This window comes from Haliotis asinina, chromosome 3 (assembly GCF_037392515.1).
Source record: "Haliotis asinina isolate JCU_RB_2024 chromosome 3, JCU_Hal_asi_v2, whole genome shotgun sequence".
Lineage (NCBI taxonomy): Eukaryota > Metazoa > Mollusca > Gastropoda > Lepetellida > Haliotidae > Haliotis > Haliotis asinina.
In genome coordinates, this window is record NC_090282.1 from 52,974,049 (window position 1) to 52,993,668 (window position 19,620).

General features: G+C 37.5%; 1 protein-coding gene across 1 annotated transcript in view; it reads right to left on the minus strand.

The window, feature by feature from the left end:
* Positions 1–19,620, minus strand: part of LOC137278157 (small conductance calcium-activated potassium channel protein 2-like) — a 243,980-nt gene that overhangs the window by 121,681 nt on the left and 102,679 nt on the right. The window contains exons 4-6 of the mRNA XM_067810330.1: positions 13,853–13,988; positions 7,245–7,355; positions 5,992–6,119 (exon numbers count right to left, since the gene is read on the minus strand). Of these exons, the coding sequence (XP_067666431.1) occupies positions 5,992–6,119; positions 7,245–7,355; positions 13,853–13,988 (375 nt within the window). The remainder of the gene's footprint in view (positions 1–5,991; positions 6,120–7,244; positions 7,356–13,852; positions 13,989–19,620) is intronic.

A 19,620-nucleotide genomic window follows, 5' to 3' on the forward strand; every position in this document is an offset into this window, starting at 1 on the left:
TCTGAGTGGTAAGCATTGCCAATAGGAGTTTAATCATGAAATATTGAACCCTTCATGAATTATACTCAAGAAACGAATGCTACCTATAATTAAATTTTCAAATTGGAGCCTTGTAGATATTAAAAATAAAATGAAAACGCCTGGATAGCATGACCTTGTTTAGTTGTCTGACGTGTATAAATACTTCACAAGTTAGGAGATTGTTTCTGAACATGATGACTACTTTCATCTGAACTAGACAAGCTCTGTACTTAGGGAAAAGCAAAACTTTACATGAAGGTTCACATTCTCCATAAGCAAAACCTTCCAGTTCAGCAAAACCTGATTGGGTATGTTTCAAGTATGTTTCATGTATGGTTCATGTAATTTTTAGAGGTCTTATGATGGATAAATGACAAAACATAGTTCTACATTGACATTAGATTTGTGTTGTGAAGATAGTTTCACTATTTCACTCAGCAGTCAACAAAAATGTAATTAAATCAAGATCAATACAGAGAATGTCATTAATTTTTGTTCAAGAGTGAGGTGAGATAAAGGCTCTTTTTCACTACTGGAAGTATTCAATCGTAAAGTTGAAGACATTTTCATAAATGTTTGTCAAGTGACCTATTTTTCACTTGAAAAAATAAATACAAACTGCCTGATCACCACCCTCCACTGAATGCCAAAGGATTAAAAATCACCTGCGTGTCATCTGCTAATAAGTGAGAAAAGAAAATGGTGGTCAAACTGAAAGATAAACTTCTCAGTTCAAATGCTACTGTTTACAGAAAACATAACCCCTTTTGAAATTTGAGTCAGCTAACTGTGGGATTAGACATTTCTGTATCTTAATTTAGAACTGACTGTTCAGTACTGACATGATGCAAACTGCTTTAAAAACAAGAGTCATCAGAAGATGACATATCCACCTGACCCCCACATATTTGAAAGGACAAATCATCTGACAGTTACTTGAGGTTTCTTTAGACCAGGGAGCCTATATAGAGAGGGGAGGTGAAACTCCTCGAAAAACCGCTGAACGTATGTCTCGCTTTGTCACGTGACCGGTCGGGACAATATGGCGGCAGCTTAGTATTTAAGATTGAGCTCGGTTCATTTTCAACAGCTGATTACATTCGCTGAGTTTTGTGACAACTCAGAACCTACACGTAGAAGGTAAGTCACCTGTTCTGTTACTTCAGTTCTAGTCACATATTTGTAATTAGTGTCAGTATAAGAAAATATATTTGTAGTAAAGTTTCAAGTCGGCATCTTGTAACTCTCTGGCTTCAATTATCGGTACACAGCGAAGATAGACTGAGTTTCGTCAATAAAAGCTTCTTTCACACATTCCTTTATGTTTTAGCAGGGAAATATACCTTTAGTTGAAAGGTGTCTGCAAGCAATAGTGATAGTTTTGTGACTTAAAAACAAGTTCGGGTTTAATTGGGGTGTGTGAAAAATGTGGCAGATCGCCGATCTGATCTGATGCGCCATTGAAATACTACACGCCGTTGTTTGAAGTGTGTCTAGATATTGCTCAACACCGTATTTCACATACACCTTTAATTTTTATGAGGGGAATTTACCATCAGGCGAAAGGTGTTTGCAGGTAATAGTGATAGTTTCATAATCTAAAATAAATTGTTAGGACGTACTTGAGGTGTGTGAAATATGTGCCATCTCGCCGATCTGATCCGATCAGAAATATTCCACGGCATTGTTTGAGTGCTTTTGTTTCAGCTTCAAAAACTTCATTCACATACACCTTTAATTTCCATTAGGGGAACATACCATCTAGTGAAAGGTGTTTGGAAGTAATAGTGCTAATTTTATAATTTAAAAAAAATCGGTAGGGTGTTTTTGAGGTGTTGAAAAATGTGCCATCTCGCGGTTCTGTTCTGGTCCGCCATTGAAATAGTATAACTTTGAGTGTTTCTAGTTATTGCTCCAAAACCTCTTTCACATGCACCTTAAATATTTATGAGGGGAATATCCTATGACCCGAAAGGTGTTTGCAGGTAATATTTATAATTTGATAATCTAAACATATTGTTAGGATGTATTTGAGGTGTGTGAAAAACGTGTCATCTCACTGATCTGTTCTGATCCGCCATTGAAATACTACACAGCATTTTTTGAGTGTTTCTAGTTATTGCTCAAAAAACTTCTTTCACACACACCTTTAATTTCTGTTAGGGAAACGTTCCATCTGGTGAGAGGTGTATGGAAGTAATAGTGATGATTTTATGAATTAAAAAAATAATTGGTAGGGTGTATACATTCACAAGTATTTCATGTGTGTGAAAAATATGACATCGTTGATCTGATCTGATCACTCATTACTACAAGCCAATGTTTGAATGTGTTTAGTCGTCCTAAAATTCATTTCTTTCAAATACACCTCTAAGTATTGAGTGGAATATTCTATCTGGTGAAAGTGTGAGGTATGACATATCTGATCTGTTCTAATCTGCCATGGATGCCTTTGATGCTTGAATGTTTTAGTTCTGAAACTATTGTTGACATTTGACAAAACTGCAAAGGACTTTTTAACGCTTTGTGATGGTTTTAAACTTTCTGTTTTTTAGGGGGGAGTGACTGTGTCAGTTGACATTCTGTCAGTATCCATGCAATTGCGCACATGCAGGAAGACATCTGGTCATCTTCATTATCTGCCCTCTTAAAAAAATAATTTTGACTTTGCCACGACCGTCCATTTGTCCATTATAGACTGAGTGTCTGTAAGAATGAGAGTGACTGAATCTACAACTTAACTTCTGCTTAACTTTCCAAACTGTATTCCTGAAGGAAAAAGAAATAAAAATGTGTTCCTCCCTCGTCACATTTTTTCTATCAAAAATTAAAAATCAAAGTCTTACTCGTCACTTTTGAAAAGAATGTGCCTGAGAAACATATTTTTATGCAGCCTAAGCATTCCACACAAACAGAAAACCACTGAAACATAATGAGACATTTTAATTGTGTAACAGATCATTTCAAATACATATAATAACAGTGTTTGCAGTTCTTTAGTTTGCCATTTGGCCATCAGGGCTTGCTGCCACTTGCAGTCTTTAAAGTCTGCATACCCATTTTGTTGAAATCAAACCAATAAAAACAAAATAGTCTTCATTGTAGAGAGTTTCACAGTCCCTACAAAATCCATTAGTGAAGTGTATGGAGCACAGAGAAGTTTACACAGAGACTGCTGACATTCCTAAACGGCACGGAATATATAATACTATGAAGTGAAACTGGAAGTTATCCTAACATGAAGGATCAGGGATAATTCCTGAACATTAATACAAATTATAGGCAAGATGCTAGTTGAAAAGAAATGAGATCTAATTGACAGAACACCACAAGGGCCTGCAGATAACTGAAACTGTTGGCCTGATACATTAACAACCGACGCTGGGCCTCTGGGCTGGCGATCGTTTCGAACGCTGTATCAAAATTGTCACATAAACAGAGAGTCTTTGAACAAGGCAATGTGTAAACACATTCTCAAGTCCTCTCATTAATCCACACATGCATCATTCGGCAACAGGAAATGTAACCAGCTTGTTGTAACAACATTCAGGGGAGCCTTTACCGAGTATTACTCCGGGAGATGCCGATAGCTTCCGACAATAAACTGGTTGAAATACTGTTAAGCGCAGCCGATTTGCGCTGAGAACAAACCAAGTCAACGTGTGCAGTGGAGCATGACGAGGCACACGTTAATTAGTACAAATGGTAAGGAAAGCAAGCGAGTGACCAATCCCTGTTATAGAGTATCCCTGTTTAGACTAAGTTCAAATCGTTTCCATGGAAATAACGGAAAATATAACCGTCAAATATCTGTCAACAGCAAAAGGCACCACTTCAAGATCTGCCTCATATATATCCACCAAGTTCTGTTGAAAGATATTAAATGGTTTTTGAGTTGTGCTCTGGAACGAAGCCCATCCCTCCATTTTAAGACTAAGTCTGAATCGTTTCCATGGAAACTAGGAAAAATTAAAAAGCCAAAACACTGCAAATAGCAAAAGACACCACTCTGAGATCTGCCTCATATACCCACCAAGTTTTGTTGAAAGATATTGAACACATTTTGAGTTGTTCTCTGGAAATGAAGCCCATCCCTCCCTCCCTTTTGAAACTAAGTCAAAATAACTAAAAAATAATACATCACAAAAGCCTGTAAATGGCAAAAGGCACCACTTTAAGTTCTGACTGATATATCTTCCAAGTTTTGCAGAAAAATATTGAACTGTTTTTGAGTTGTGCTCCTGAAACAAAGCCCACTGCTCCCATTACACTAAAACGTTTCAATTAAATGCAAAAAAAACAAGAGTCATCAGTAGACCCCGGCCCCCACATGTTAGAAAGGACAAATAATCTGACAGTTTTTCACTCTTTTGTTTAGACTAAGTTTGAATTGTTTCCATGGAATTCATGAAAATGCCATATATCTGTAACCAGCAAAGTCACAATTTCAAGATCTGTCTCATATATCTTTCAAGATCTGTTGAAAGATATGAAATGGTTTTCGAGTTGTACTCTGGGAATGAAGCCCACCCCTCCATTCTGAGACTAAGTCCGAAACGCTTCCATGGAAGCCAAGAAAACAATACATTACAAAAATCTTCAAAAACCAAAAGGCACCACTTTGGGGTCTGCCACACATATCTAGAAAGTTTTACAAACAGATATCAAGAAGTTTTTGAGTTTTGCTCCGGAAACGAAACACACCTCTCACTTTTGAGACTATGTCTGAAACGCTTCCATGGAAACCCAGAAAATAACAAATCACAACCTGTAGAGAGCAAAAGGCACCACGTTGGGGTCTACAACACATATCTGCCAAGTTTTACTAACAGATATTAAGAAGTTCTGCTCCGGAAATGAAACACACCTCTCACTTTTCAGACTAGGTCCAAAGTGTTTCCATGGAAACCAAGAAAATAATACATCACAAGATCCTGTACATAGCAAAAGGCACCACTTCAGCTTCTGACTGATACATCTACCAAGTTTTGCAGAAAAATACTGAACGGTTTTTGAGTTCTGCTCCGGAAACAAAATGATTACGGACTGACGGACAGGGGACGGACAGATGAGGCGGCAACTATATCCCCCGCATTACATCTGGGGGGATAAAAACCTGTAAATACCAAAAGGCACCACATTAGGGCCTGCCACACATATCTACCAAGTTTTTGCAGAAAAAGATTGAACGTTTTTTGAGTTATGCTCCAGAAACGAATCCCGCCCCATTAACACCAAAATGTTCCATGGAAAAACAAAAGAAATAAAAATGCCAATCAAGTTTGGTCTAAAAATATTTAACGGTTACTGAGTTATGCTCCAGAAACAAAATGATTACGGATGGACGGATGGATGGACGAGGCGTCAAATATATCCCCCCGCATTACATGCCAGGGGGATAATAATGGTTACGAACTGTAAATGTTTAAAATAACCCCAAATATTTCATTTCAGCCCAATCAATGTTTACCACTTTAGGTGACAATTAAAGACTGTTTAAATATTCTACCGGGCCTATCTTTCATATCATGATCAATTTATGTAATTTTCAAATGCGACTGTAGTTAGAACTCTACTGTGATGAAGTGGGATGCCACTGCCAAAGGGAATATGTCAGATGAGTAAGTGAGTTTAGCTTTATGTTGCACTAAGCAATATTTCAGCTATATGGTGGCGGTCTGTAAATAATCGTGTCTGGACCAGACAATTCTGTGATCAACAAGATGAGCATTGATCTGCACAACAGGGAACCAATGGCATGTGTCAACCAAGTCACCGAGTCTGACCACCCCATCCTGCCAGTCACCTCTTACGACTAGCATGGGTTACTGAAGGTCAATGTTGTAACCCATATCTTCATGGGTGGAATATGTTAATTAGCAGACAAAATAACACTTAAAAACCATATCTGCTTGATCTATTTTGAGAATACAACAACAAACAGACAACAAAGGTTTGAAGTTCAAATACCTGTGAATTGCCTGGAGAAACTTTCTTTGATGCGACCTCACACGACTGCCATTCACCTTTTTCACCAATTTGGTGTATTTGTATATCAACCAGGTTTCACGAAGTACATTGGCTGCAGCATTCTTTAGCTATAACAGACAATAAACAAAAGCAATTAATTACCATATTAACTACATTCCATTTGAGACAAAATGAATTGCAATCTAGCACAATAACGTAAAAGAATCAAACTAACCTAGAGTGCAATAAAAACAACAGACCAATTCTACAGCAAATTTGCATTAATTTCGTCACATATATACAGAAGTTATCAATTATTTGTCACAGTAAACCTCATATCCAAATTCAGGTGTCGGGGTTAAATGTTTTCCAATACAGCTGTAACAGTGGCCATGTTGAACGTCAACAGTAAACCTCTTATCCAAATTCAGGTGTCTGCATTGGTGGGAACAGATATTTGAAGTTTCTGCTTCATTATTTTCTGATGATGATGCCAGATACTGGACAAACAGCACTAAGCACACCTGACACAATAACTAAGGTGCCATATTGACTATCAAGTCCTGTTGTGCCAAAGATGGCTGATCATATTGGGAATGAACTGTCTGATAGTGCAGAAAATATCCAAGCTGTATCTACAGCTGACATATAGCCAAGGCAAGACTGCACAAGAAAATCAACATAAGATTTCAGTCCAGAAAATAAGGAAGTGGCTCTTTCTTTTGAGAGCATGTTTAAGAAATTTGCACTAAAACTTGATTGTCTTATTTGTCAAAGTAGCATTATGAAAGTGAAGATTTTTTCAGCTCATGTAGTTAGTGTTCACAATGACAAGAGAATTATATGAGAAACTGGTGCAAGACATTTGGTAGTAATGTTACCCTTGCTTCATTTGCTACAAATGGTTCTTGTTCAGCCATAGACCTAAATTGAAAGAAACACCCTGCATCTGGAAGATGTTTCAGACACTTGATTTCCTTCAAACAGTTCACCAAGGCTCCAGATCTTTGGGTTCATTAACAAACCTCAGAAACCCATGTAGGTGCTCACATCTAGTATGCTGGTCTTAACTGTTGTGCATATCTGCATACCAAAGTATGGAAACAAAATGTGAATCTGGGATTGAATCCCAGAAAATATATTTGTATTCCCTTGAACTTCAGTATGATTAAGTGAGTTGGTTATCAAAAACAATCAGTAAATACAAACGCTATTAGCAGGAAAACTAAATGACTTTTATCAAAGTATCTTACCCTCTTTGTAAGCTGAGTATCCATCATGAAATTATGAACATGTTTCTCTGCTCGGCTCAGTTCAAGCTTTCGTGCAATGACAGCAACTACAAGTGCTGTGCATCCAGCACCCTAAATGAGAGAAGAATAGTTTAGTTTAGAATACTCTTTAATGTGAAAAAATACAGGGCCACAGTGTCTGTAGCTCACAAGAAATTGATGAAACACTGAACAACACAGGAAAGATCCATACAGACTAGACAAAATAGGTGCAGATACAAGGAAAACGCTCAAAACCTACAACAACCTTGAATATTCTCCAGTAAATTTTCTCAGATAAATATCCTGTTCCTGCACCTTGCAGGTCAAATCAAATTTACAAATCACACTCCTGTCATCTTCATATAAATAGTCAAGTCAAATTCAGATTTATTATAGCTTAAATGGATTGAACTGTCAGTAAAATGCTTGCATGTCATCAGACATGAGCAGGCCACTATAATTTGATAATACCCCCAAAAATGCTTAAGGACTATCCATTATCAAGCTCATTGTTAGGTGATGTCATGAGTAGTTCAGTTCTTGATGTTAAATCACCTACAGCTCATTTGAACATAGGTTAAATGTTGACGGTATGTCTGACTCGCAACTGTCACATTATGCATTTGTGCCATTATGCACTTTCTTGCTGGTGCCAACCTTAACAACTGTATCATAAATTACAACAAGCAGCTATGAAAACATCAACTGGAACTCTATCATTGTTGAGCATTGAAAAAAAGATGGTGTCATTTGTTGTTACCAGTAGATGCTTCAAAACCGATGCTTCTTCTTATTTTATGCAAAATTCTATCCATTTTAGCTACAAGAAGACAAAGTCATCAGTATCCCCCAAAATGGCAAAATACTCCCAATGAATATGTCTACTAGTTATGATGATATCAAATGTTTTGGTGTCTATGTGCAAAGTGGAAGGAGAGTATTGAACGGTTTTTAAGTTCTGCTCCAGAAAGGAATACTACCACCAAATTCAGTTGGAGCCAAACTTGATGGCATGGAAACACAAAATCATTTTAGTTACACCAATACACCAGCAGATCTATATTTGTGGCAATTTTAGTGAGGAAATAGTGAACAGTTTTAAGTTCCACTCTGGAAAAGAGCTGTACCACCAATTTCATTCAAAGTTGATCTTGTTGGAAACATGAAAAATATTTTATTCAGAATTCCAAACCTACCAAAAGGTGATACCGTACACCACCAGGTCTATCCACATGCCATGTTTGATGAAGAAATAGTGAACGGTTTTGAAGTTCTGGTCCGCAAAAGAGCACACCCAAAAAATTCAGTTAAACTTGAACTTGCTGCCATGGAAATACAAACAAATAGTTTATTCAGAATTCTAAAACTACCAAAAGGCACCAGTACACCACCAGAACGATCTATGTGCCAGTTTTGGTAAAGAAACATTGAAAGGTTTTACAGTTCTGCTATAAACAAGAACACGACCACCAAATTCAGTCAAACTCGAACTTGTTGCCATGGAAATATAAAAATATTTTATTTAGAAATCCAAAAGTATGAAACGGCATGAGTACACCAGCAGATCTATCTATGTGCCATGTTTGGTGAAGAAATAGTGAATAGTTATGAAGTTCTGATCTGGGAAAGATGAATGTGCATGTATGGACAGAGCGCATTTTAATACCCTTTGCAAAACGTGTTACGTGGGATAATAATGATAATGCTATTTTTCAGGGCATTTTAATTTGCAGAAGCCCTCAGCCTTTTCAACTGACCTCCTTCATCAAGTAGTTAATGAAAGACCTCAGACTTCTGAAAATGATGATACCCTGAAAAAATAGCATTATCCTTATTTTAGTGTTGTGTACTTGTCCGTAGACTCTCAATTTCTGCTACTCAGCGATAACACTAGATAACATCGCTTAGCATGTCTTTACATGCCGCCATCTTACAACTGACAAATCCTCTTCAGCTTCCGCTGCCAGGCTTCCAGGATTAACATCCCGACAGTACTAACTTAACACCTGGGAAATACCATGGCACATTACATGCTAATATCTTACATTTAGTCACATCAGAGCAGATACCAATAGTAAAGTTAGTGTATGGGTGGGTTACTATGGTCAAAATGTCATGGACTATTGGAAGGAGATATATAGAACAAATCTTAAATTCAATAAGAACCATTCCAGGGTCATACTCGCACAGACAAGTTTCATGTATGAGTTGAAAACCTGTCATTGCATAAATATCTGTCATTGCATAAATACCTGTCATTACATAAATACTTGATAAAGTTCTTTGTGTATATTTCCATCACAGGTGGTACATTATCTGTCAACATTCTGAGAGGGAGGTATCATGATGTTTTTTTCAACAGCTATGATGCAACAAGCAACTTTACCCAGTTTTGTATTCCTCACTCAATGACAAGCACACTTCAGGGAGTACATATTTTTTATTTCCCTTGGCAAAACAGAAAAGGACAACATGGTTGCTGTGAATAAAGTAATGTACAAACATGGAACCAAATATGAAAACACCTTGTGACAAACACACACCCTCACTCAAGAGCACACATTGTATTGCTCACATGGCATCAGGTGTAAAAGTCAGATTCAAGGGTGGAAGGTGATACTCCTTACAGTTATTGAGAGGATTACAAAAAGGTATCATGGAGCAGAACAGAATTCATAAATTACTTCTCTTTAATAGACATTGTTCACAGTTATTGATTCTTATGTGTGCTCACATTTTATTAACAGTCACAAACTCATGCATAAACTGCATTGCTCTCTTCATCTGGTACCAACAATTTGTCTCCTGAAGATACTGGATGTCCTCTTGCAAATATTCACAGCTCTGGTGAACTGCTGTCTGCCTACCTGTGTGTTCCAACATAATCTGACACAGGCTGTCTTCAGAAACTGAAGAATTACAGGACAGTGTCAACACACGACATTCATCTCAAAGATTACTGAACATCAGGTTGAAGACTAATCTTGACTCCAATGCTTCACTGTAAGAATTCCAGTCAGCTAACAGAGTGAACCACAATACAGAAAGAGCAGTCCTCAGAGTTGTTGATATCCTCTGATCTGATATTGACAAAGGTCACGTTGAAGCCCTAGTTCTCCCAGATTTACCAGCAGCATTTGATACTGTTGATCATGACATGTTTCAGCATGTGCTTGAACATGAAATAAGGCTAGGAGGTACAGCTTTTAGTCTGTCCACATCTATCAGGGAGAAGTTCATTATCCAGAGTTCCTCAAGGGTCAGTATGGGGAACAGTAATTTTTGTTCTCTACACCGACAGAATTGATCAGGTGGTACAACAGCATGACAGCAATGACCACTCAAGACTTTCAAACCTGAGATGACATCATCTGTTCTTAATGATATCACAGCCTATTATCTAATGTACATAGTTGGATGATGAACAGGCTGCTGAATTCATGAAAACAGAGGCCATCCTTCTAGGCATGAAGTCTCAATCCATAGAAGCTCCTATCTACAGAAGAGACAGTTTTGTTCAGCTGTAATTCACAAACTGATTTCAAGGCATGTGGCAAAAGCTTGGGAATTGCGATTAACTAAAATCTGACCATGGAAGATCATAAGAACAATCAGGTCTGTCCCCTTCCATCTGTGATCCATCATTCAAATCCGAAACTGTCGCACTGTTGATACCACAAAAGCATTATGCAATAACTTGTCTGGTCAGGACTAGAAGTTGGCAACAGTCTCCTTCTGAGTATATCCAAATTTTTAATGAAGAAACTCAAAATGATACAGAAGACCAGGATTGTTACACATGTTTCAAGGATGAGCGTCATCACTTGTTGTCAAGGAAGTGGCATCCTGTAGAGGTCAGGATCAAGTACAAGATACTCTGCTTGATGTTTAGGTGCTGTGAGGGCACATCCACCATACCTCAGTAAATTCCTGTGTGAACAAGAAATCTTCCCCCTGGGACACAACATCTCCTGAAAGTTCCACCATTACATACAAATGGATGTCGAATAAAAACATTCCCAATGCTCTGGAATGACCTTCTCTTAGAAATAAGAAGAATCAAGTTCTTTGACAATTTGAAATTACAGCTGAAAACTCACCTCTTCTACTATGCCTGAGTCCCAGTCTGCACACAGACTCTGTAGTATCCACTCTTTCATAATGGAATTTCATGTACTCCCTTGAGCATATACTTTTGTATGGAATCTAGTGCTATACAATACTACATTATCATTATAGTTTACAGATTTGCATGGTCATAATCACTGACCCATGGTTCCTCCAGGTAACAGTCACTGGATATAGACCACAACTGTTTCCAGACCCTTTCACTGGCATCCATGGGAGGCCGTTTATCATGCTCACCATTACCTCTTGTCTTTAGTTGCCTGTAGAATTGCTTTTCATTATTTCTAAAAAGTTTATTTTGCTTGACGAATTTGTTTTTCTTATCCCATTTTTTCCTTTCTTTCTGTCCAAACCTGTATTTTTTTACCTTAAGAGAATCGACAATTTGGAGAAATACCTTTTCTTTTGTTGTCTTGTACTGTAATTTCAATTTTCTCCAAATTGCCTTTTGTCGTTTAGACATGGGATTCACTGATGATCTTAATTTCAGGCACAGCTCTATTCAGGAAATATTTCTTCTTGTTTCAGTAAGTTTTACGAGAAACCAGTTTTTCTTTGGTCTTTTGTTGTTATCATTAGTTAGTTTGTCTTCAGAAACTCTGTGAAGTTCCTCCAAAGTTCGAGCAGCAGCATAGACACAGCAATTTACTTCATGTAATAAATTGTCTGCAGAAGTTTCAAAGAAATAGCTTCATTCAGTAAATCAATTTAATTTTTTGGAAAAGAAATGTTTAGTTGTTTCATTGGCCTCCATTTTTCAAAAGTCAAATCACAAATTTCCTCATAAACAGAACTGAACAAAATGTAAACACGATTTTCGGAAAGATCAGCAACTGAGTTTAGGTAAGAAATTTCAGGGCCAATTGGCCCTATGTTGTAAGAGTTTCCATCAGGAAGAGAAAAGAGTTTGACACGGACGTCCATCTGAAGTTTGGGGTCCTCTTCCACTTCAGCATTTTGTTCTTACAAAGGCTCCTGACGTGTCCAGTTGTGGGTTGATGTGGCTCATGGGGTATGAGATGTTTAAGCCGCCGAGGTTGATCTCGGAAATTTTGCTCCGTCAAGTAAGTATACATAGATATGGCAATGTCCCAATGCAGCTTAAGAGACTTGCCATTGATGCATGGATTATCAGGCCATCCAGTCACCTTCGCACTCTCAAGTAGTGTGGATTTTAGATGTTCTGACCAAGATATTCATGGCTGGGTTCTGTGCCTTCCCCTGGGACAAGTTCCATCTCCAGTAAGGTTAGTTTGACTACCGGGAGAAGGCTGACTGGGCTGCAGAAGTGAAAGATTCAGTTCTTCTTGTCTATTTGTAACCCAGTGTAAAACCAGCTTCGGAAGGTCAGCCCTAACTGGGTGATGTACGTTGAGTTCATGGAATGAATTTCCCCTATCTGGGCCCACCATGAAGAGGTGTACATCATTTGGCTGTTACTATTATTATGTTTTACAGATTAAAGATAAAAATGCAGCTGAGAGGGTTCGGGTGATCCTGGCAGTCAGGCTGGTAAAGCTCATCAGCTCAGGGCCCTCGCCCCCTCTACACGCAGAATATGAAGGCTCCCCAACTGGGTTTTGAGGTTATAGGAGCAGTTCTATACAAACAAATATGAAGGCTCCCCAACTATGCAGCCTTCTACATTACCCAGATTGTCAGGAGAGCTGAGCTCCCGGTGGAGAACCCGGGCACTCTCCTGATCTGCGCCAAGAGATCAGGAAGTACCAAACCAAGGGCACTGAGAAGAATGGGGAGCCTGATGACAGTGTACTTGGGATGCAAGTGAGACATTTCAAAGGTGAGGTCCACATATTTATCATGCTTTTCCTGAATTTTGCCAATCACATTGCTGTCAAAACAGACAGAAAATTCAATGATATAAGTATCTTCATTATTTTCAATATTATCTGGATAAGTTTTGCTATGGAAATTCTGTTAACATTGATAACTTCTTTGCAAGGTACCTGCTAAATCTCCATAAACAAAGAGCATATAAAAACATAACTGTGAAAACAAATTGTCTCAGGGGAATAATATAGAAGAATGATATTGTGGCATTTGGATCTTATGATCATAATGAAGAAAGGAATTCCAACATGATGTGGCAGGACAAGAAACGTGTGCTTTGTGAAAAAGAACTCAAAGTTTTGGGGTTATAGGAGCACTTCTATACAATCACGGATAGGATAGGTCCCGATAAAACATACTGAGAAAAAAATGAGTCAAACTGAAACATTATCATCACAATTTTAGAGCTTAGCTAAAACACTATCAATTCAGTGACAAAAATCTGCCAAAACTAGACTGTGATAACAATATTTATCACAAATATACAAAATTGCAAAGGGAAGAAAATCAAATACTGCACTGTATGAACTTGTATTTAAAATATAAGATTTATTCAGTAAGAATTGGTTCGGAAACATGTGTCCCTAAGGATTGATAAGTAAACTTACCATGACACCAGTTGCTATGGCAAGTCCCCGTCCACAGTAAGTATTAGGAACAATGTCTCCATAACCGATGGAAAGGAAGGTGATTGCAATCATCCACATGGAGTTCAAAATATTCGCATGATTGTCATCATGGTGTCTGTAATGAAATCAAGAAAAAGGTCAGGTTCTCTTATTGAATTCTGGCATAACTCTAAGACATGGTCTTCCATACCATGTGCCCTGTTATATAGTCATGGTTGTCAGGCACTGCCACATTATCATAAAACACTCACGCATTTCATTTTTATTCCAGTTCTAATATATCAACATCGATAATATCCCTTATATCAAACACACTATCCCAGCAGTGAAATGCTGCAATACTATGAGGTCTAATATAGTCTGTTGTTATTCATACTTGGAAGTATGGCAGTAGTATGAGATTTTAGCTTGGTATGTTGATCACTAACTTGTTCAATGACAACCTAAAATCTGGGATCCATCTGGACATGATGATATTGTTACGAATGTGTATTTTCTGTATATTTTTGTTATTAATTAAGCAATAATTATTATTGGGTCACAACATTTAGTGTTTTGAATATTAAATATGTTGGGTCATATTTCATTTTAATAGATGGTCAACACTTTTAGGATTCTGGTTTTCCGGAATTTATCTGCTCCTAAATTTCGATGTGTTTACTTCCGGGAGACTTATTCTAGGGCATTGTACAGTGTTGACGATGTTCGTTTGTGTCCGAACTTTGGGGAAATGGCTAACTATATGCATAAATAGGCTAGTTGCCGTGTTGCAAGACGGACATTTCTGGAGTTTACATCATCTGCATCCATCAACGCCTGACCTACTTCATCCGCTGTCAGACTGATCGCTGTGTTTACATTCTGCATAGTTGATTACCTCTCGTACTGAGACTTTGGTGAGTTTGATATATTATATTTTGTGACCCATTGACTTTGATTTTGTCTCTCTTGAATTGAATTTGTAATCAGCATTGTTACTACTGACTTGTGACTTTGTATACCTTGCTCTCATTGCATAATAATACAATTTGAACGTTAACGACTTGTCTTTGTTCTGTTTTGCTGGTTCACAGGGGATTTCTTACATTGTTTGTCTCGGTAAATTCTTAACCGTAACAATATACAAATTTAATGGTATTTGTGAACTAAATACCAGACAACGTTTCAAACTCGGAGATTAAGTAAAGATGTGTCTTTGTCTTGAAAATCAGCCAGACATTGGAATCAACTGTTCACATGTTTTCTCCCCGATCTATAGGTAATCTGTTTGATACCAAAAACAGCATATGTATTTCATGATCACAATTTCTACAATCATTACACATACTATAACAGTACAGTATGATAAATATGATTAATACTCATTCACTGGGTATAGAAATAACTGGCCATGGTGATCATAAAAATCTGCTTTTGCTATCTAAGCACACCAGGATGATTTTCATGTTGTTTGGTATGACTAAATGGTTTGTGCTCATGGCAGTATACACTGAACACAAACACCTCATAACATGAAGTCGAGTGCTGTCATCTACAACTGCATGAAAGCTTGGTCTTCCTGCCTGAAGACTGACCATGATGATCACAATAAATAAAAGTTACCAATATTGCACTTATCAAGGAATAATCTTTGCAGTTAGGCCCTTTCCAAGCTTTCAGAAAAAATATTTCCACCTGTCCACACCACTTTTGCAAAAACATTGCCTGACAAGCAATAATGCTTTTCTCTAATCAGCCCTAAATATGAAGATACATGTGTCTCTCACATCAGTCACTTATGAATGTACACTGTCCTCAACCACATTACAAGGGACTGCCTCAAACTACCAAACTGTGGGAACATACAGTTAAGAAGGTACTGGTTCCCATATGTAATATGCTGATGTATTTTCATATTACCCAAGGACAAATACTTAGCTGTATATATATCATTTAATGGTGGAGACAATATTAAAACAAGAGTCATCAGAAGATGACATATCCCCCCGGCCCCCACACATTTGAAAGGACAAATCATTGGACAGTTACTTTTTGTGTTCTTAGACCAAGTCTGAATTGTTTCCATGGAATTCATGAAAAGTATAAATGCCATATATCTGTAATCAGAAAGTGTCACCATTTCAAGATCTGTCTCGTATATCTGCCAAGATCTTTTGAAAGATATGAAATGGTTTTCGAGCTGTGCTCTGGAAACGAAGTCAGCAACGAGTTCATGGAACCGAGAAAATAATACATCAAAAAAAAAAAGGAAATAGCAAAAGGCATCACTTTGGGGTCTGTCACACATATCTACCAAGTTTTACTGACAGATATTAAGAAGTTTTTGACACACCTCTCACTTTCGAGAGTAAGTAAAAAATGTTTCCATGGGAACTGAGAAAATGATAAATCACCCAAACCTGGAAATAGTAAAATGCACCACTTTAGGTTCCGATTGATATATATATACCAAGTTTTGCTGAAAAATATTGAAACGAAGCCCATACCTCCAGTTTGAGTCTAAGTCCAAAATGTTTCCATGGAAACTGAGAAAATGATAAACCACAAAAACCTGTAAATAGCAAAAGGTACCACTTAGGGGTCTGCCACACATATCTACCAAGTTTTGCTGAAAGATATTTAGAAGTTTTTGAGTTCTGATCCAGAAACGAAACACGCCTCTCACTTTTGAGACCATGTCTGAAACATTTCCATGGAAACCGAGAAAATAATAAATCAAAAACCTGTTAATAGCAAAAGGCACCACTTCAGGTTCTGACTGATATATCTACCAAGTTTTGCAGAAAAATATCGAACAGCTTTTGAGTTCTGCACCAGAAACGAAGCACATCCCTCCATTTTGAGACTATGTCCGAAACATTTCCATGGAAACCGAGAAAACAGTAAATGACAAAAACATGTAAATAACAAAAGGCACCACTTTGGGGTCTGCCACACATATATACCAAATAACACTGACAGATATTTAGAATTTTTTGAGTTCTGCTCCGGAAATGAAACACACCTCTCACTTTAGAGACTAAGTCCGAAACGCTTCCATGGAAACCAAGAAAATAATAAATCACAAAAACCTGTAAATAGCAAAAAGCACCACTTTGAGGTCTGCCACACATATCTACCAAGTAACAATGACAGATATTAAGAAGTTATTGAGTTCTGCTCCGGAAACGAAACACACCTCTCATTTTTGAGACTATGTCCGAAACGTTTCCATGGAAATTGAGAAAATAATAAATCACAAAAACCTGTACATAGCAAAAGGCACCACTTTAGGTTCTGACTGATATATCTACCAAGTTTTGCAGAAAAATATTGAACGGTTTCACTGGTAACACCAAAATGTTCTATGGAAAAACAAAAAAAAAAATAAATACCAAAAATCTGTAAATAGCAAAAGGCACAACCATAGGCTGAGATTACTACATCTATCAAGTTTGGTCTAAAAGTATTGAACGGTTTCTGAGTTATGCTCCGTAAACAAAATGATTACGGATGGACGAACGGATGGACAGACGGACGAGGTGTCGACTACATTCCCCCACATTACATGCCGGGGGATAACAAAGCAAAAACTATTTCTATGAGAAGTAGTGCCTTGCTATACAACATCATTTGTTTTATGTTCCAACTTTCTAGATGTGTATCAATGTTTAACTGTTCATTGCATTAAATTCATGGTTGATTGGAAGAGAACAGGTAGTAATATACTTTTTAGCATTGTGACCTCGTTGTGATACATGGTTTTATACATCCAGGGTTAGGGTTTATCTTAATGAGGGATGCATTGAACTCTGTACTCCCTGAATCATTATGCTACAGTGAATTCATCTTACCAAATGTTTAAATCTCTCTTAATTTGTAAATAATACAACATTAAAGCAAACTGAAATACAATTACATACTTTACTAACATGATATAGACTAGTCAATGCGAACAATGCAATGTTAACTGACTGCCATGGATGTTTTTTCATGGGGCAGGGTATACATGTAAATGATTTCATTCTTCCTCACAAGGATATATCCCCCACTTGCCCAGTGTATGGTAATTTGTTCAAGGTCATGTGAACCAATTAAAGATGGACAAGAGGTAGGATATAAGGTCATAAGACAGTCTGAGTCATTCAGTTTATGAACCCCATCTTTACTTACTTGCCATATCTGTAAAAGCACTTGGTATATAAATAACTGTGTCCATGTTACCACAGGGTTGGGTGAATTTGCTATCCATTCATTGCAACTAGGTGTCATTACCAAATGTGAACATCAACATATTTGCTACTTGAAGCCAGTAATAGTTATTGTTATTCATTGAAATAATTTCACCTCTCTCTTGCATCAGTGCCTTAAAAACCTGTATTTCATTGGTCATCCAACAATAGCAGTAACTCATCAAACCAAACCAGTGCCAGAGGGCCTTTCATACACTCCATGACTGTCACCATAATTCTGGACATTTTAGCACCATCAATTAATTACAAACTTTCAGTCTGGTTTTAACTAGAACGTGCAACTCTCCTCTTGAGTTATGTGTCTTAGAATCTGTGTTCAAACAGGTTGAAGCAACTTGAAGCAAGTTAATAAGAATGGTACAATACTTTATGGATAACAACTTGTTTATCATATTACGATGCCACATTTTGGTATAAATTTTATACTGTTGTCAAGCAGGAGTGAAGCAAGAACTGACTTGTACAGATTTAACTGGGAATAAGTAAGACCACATGATGGATTAACATCAACAGCAACATCAGCTCATTTTATGTATACTACCTTAACAAAGAAATGCATAACAAGATTTTGGTTCACTTGTTTCTTAACATTTAATTTGTTAATAAATGATTTTGCAAAGGATTATTATTGGGTCATAACATTTAGTGTTTTGAATATTAAATATGATGGGTCACATTTCCTTTTGATATCTGGTCAACCTTTTTAGCATTCTGTTTTTCCGGAATCTATCTGCTCCTAGTTTTCTATGTGTCTACTTCTGGGAGACTTATTCTAGGGCATTCTACAGTGTTGACGATGTCGTAAGTGCCCGAACTTTCGGGAAATGACGGAGTATATATATATAAAGGCTGGTTGCCGTGTTGAGGGCGACACTCATTCATATTTGCTGGAGTTACATCACTGCCACGCTTGATCATCAAAACCTGTCAACGCCTGACCTACATTATCTGCTATCACACCGATCGCTGTGTTGACATTCTGCATAGTTGATTACCTCTCGTAATGAGACTTTGGTGAGTTTGATATATTGTATATTTGTGACCCATTGACTTCGATTTTGTCTCATCTGTATTGAATTTGTAATCAGCATTGTTATATTGACTTGTGACTTTGTATACCTTGCTCTCATTGCATAATAATACAATTTGAACGTTAACGACTTGTCTTTGTTCTGTTTTGCTGGTTGACAGGGGATTTCTTACATCGTTTATCATGGTAAATTCTTAACCGTAACAAGTGCTTGAGTCATTTCTTCTACTATCTGCAGCTGTTGTTGATGTTGACATACACGTCAGTCCAACTCATCCCACAGGTGCTCTATAGGATTCATTGTCGATTTGGATGGCCAAGCCAGAACCTGGACATTGTTTGTCTGAAGGTAAGCTGTTGTGTGTCAAGCTACATGTGGCTGGGTGTTGTCATGATGGAAAATGACATTGGTGTTCCAGGTGATGGGTAGGATGTCAGGTCTCAGGATTTCATCTGTGTACCTCCAAGCCATGAGACTGCCTTGC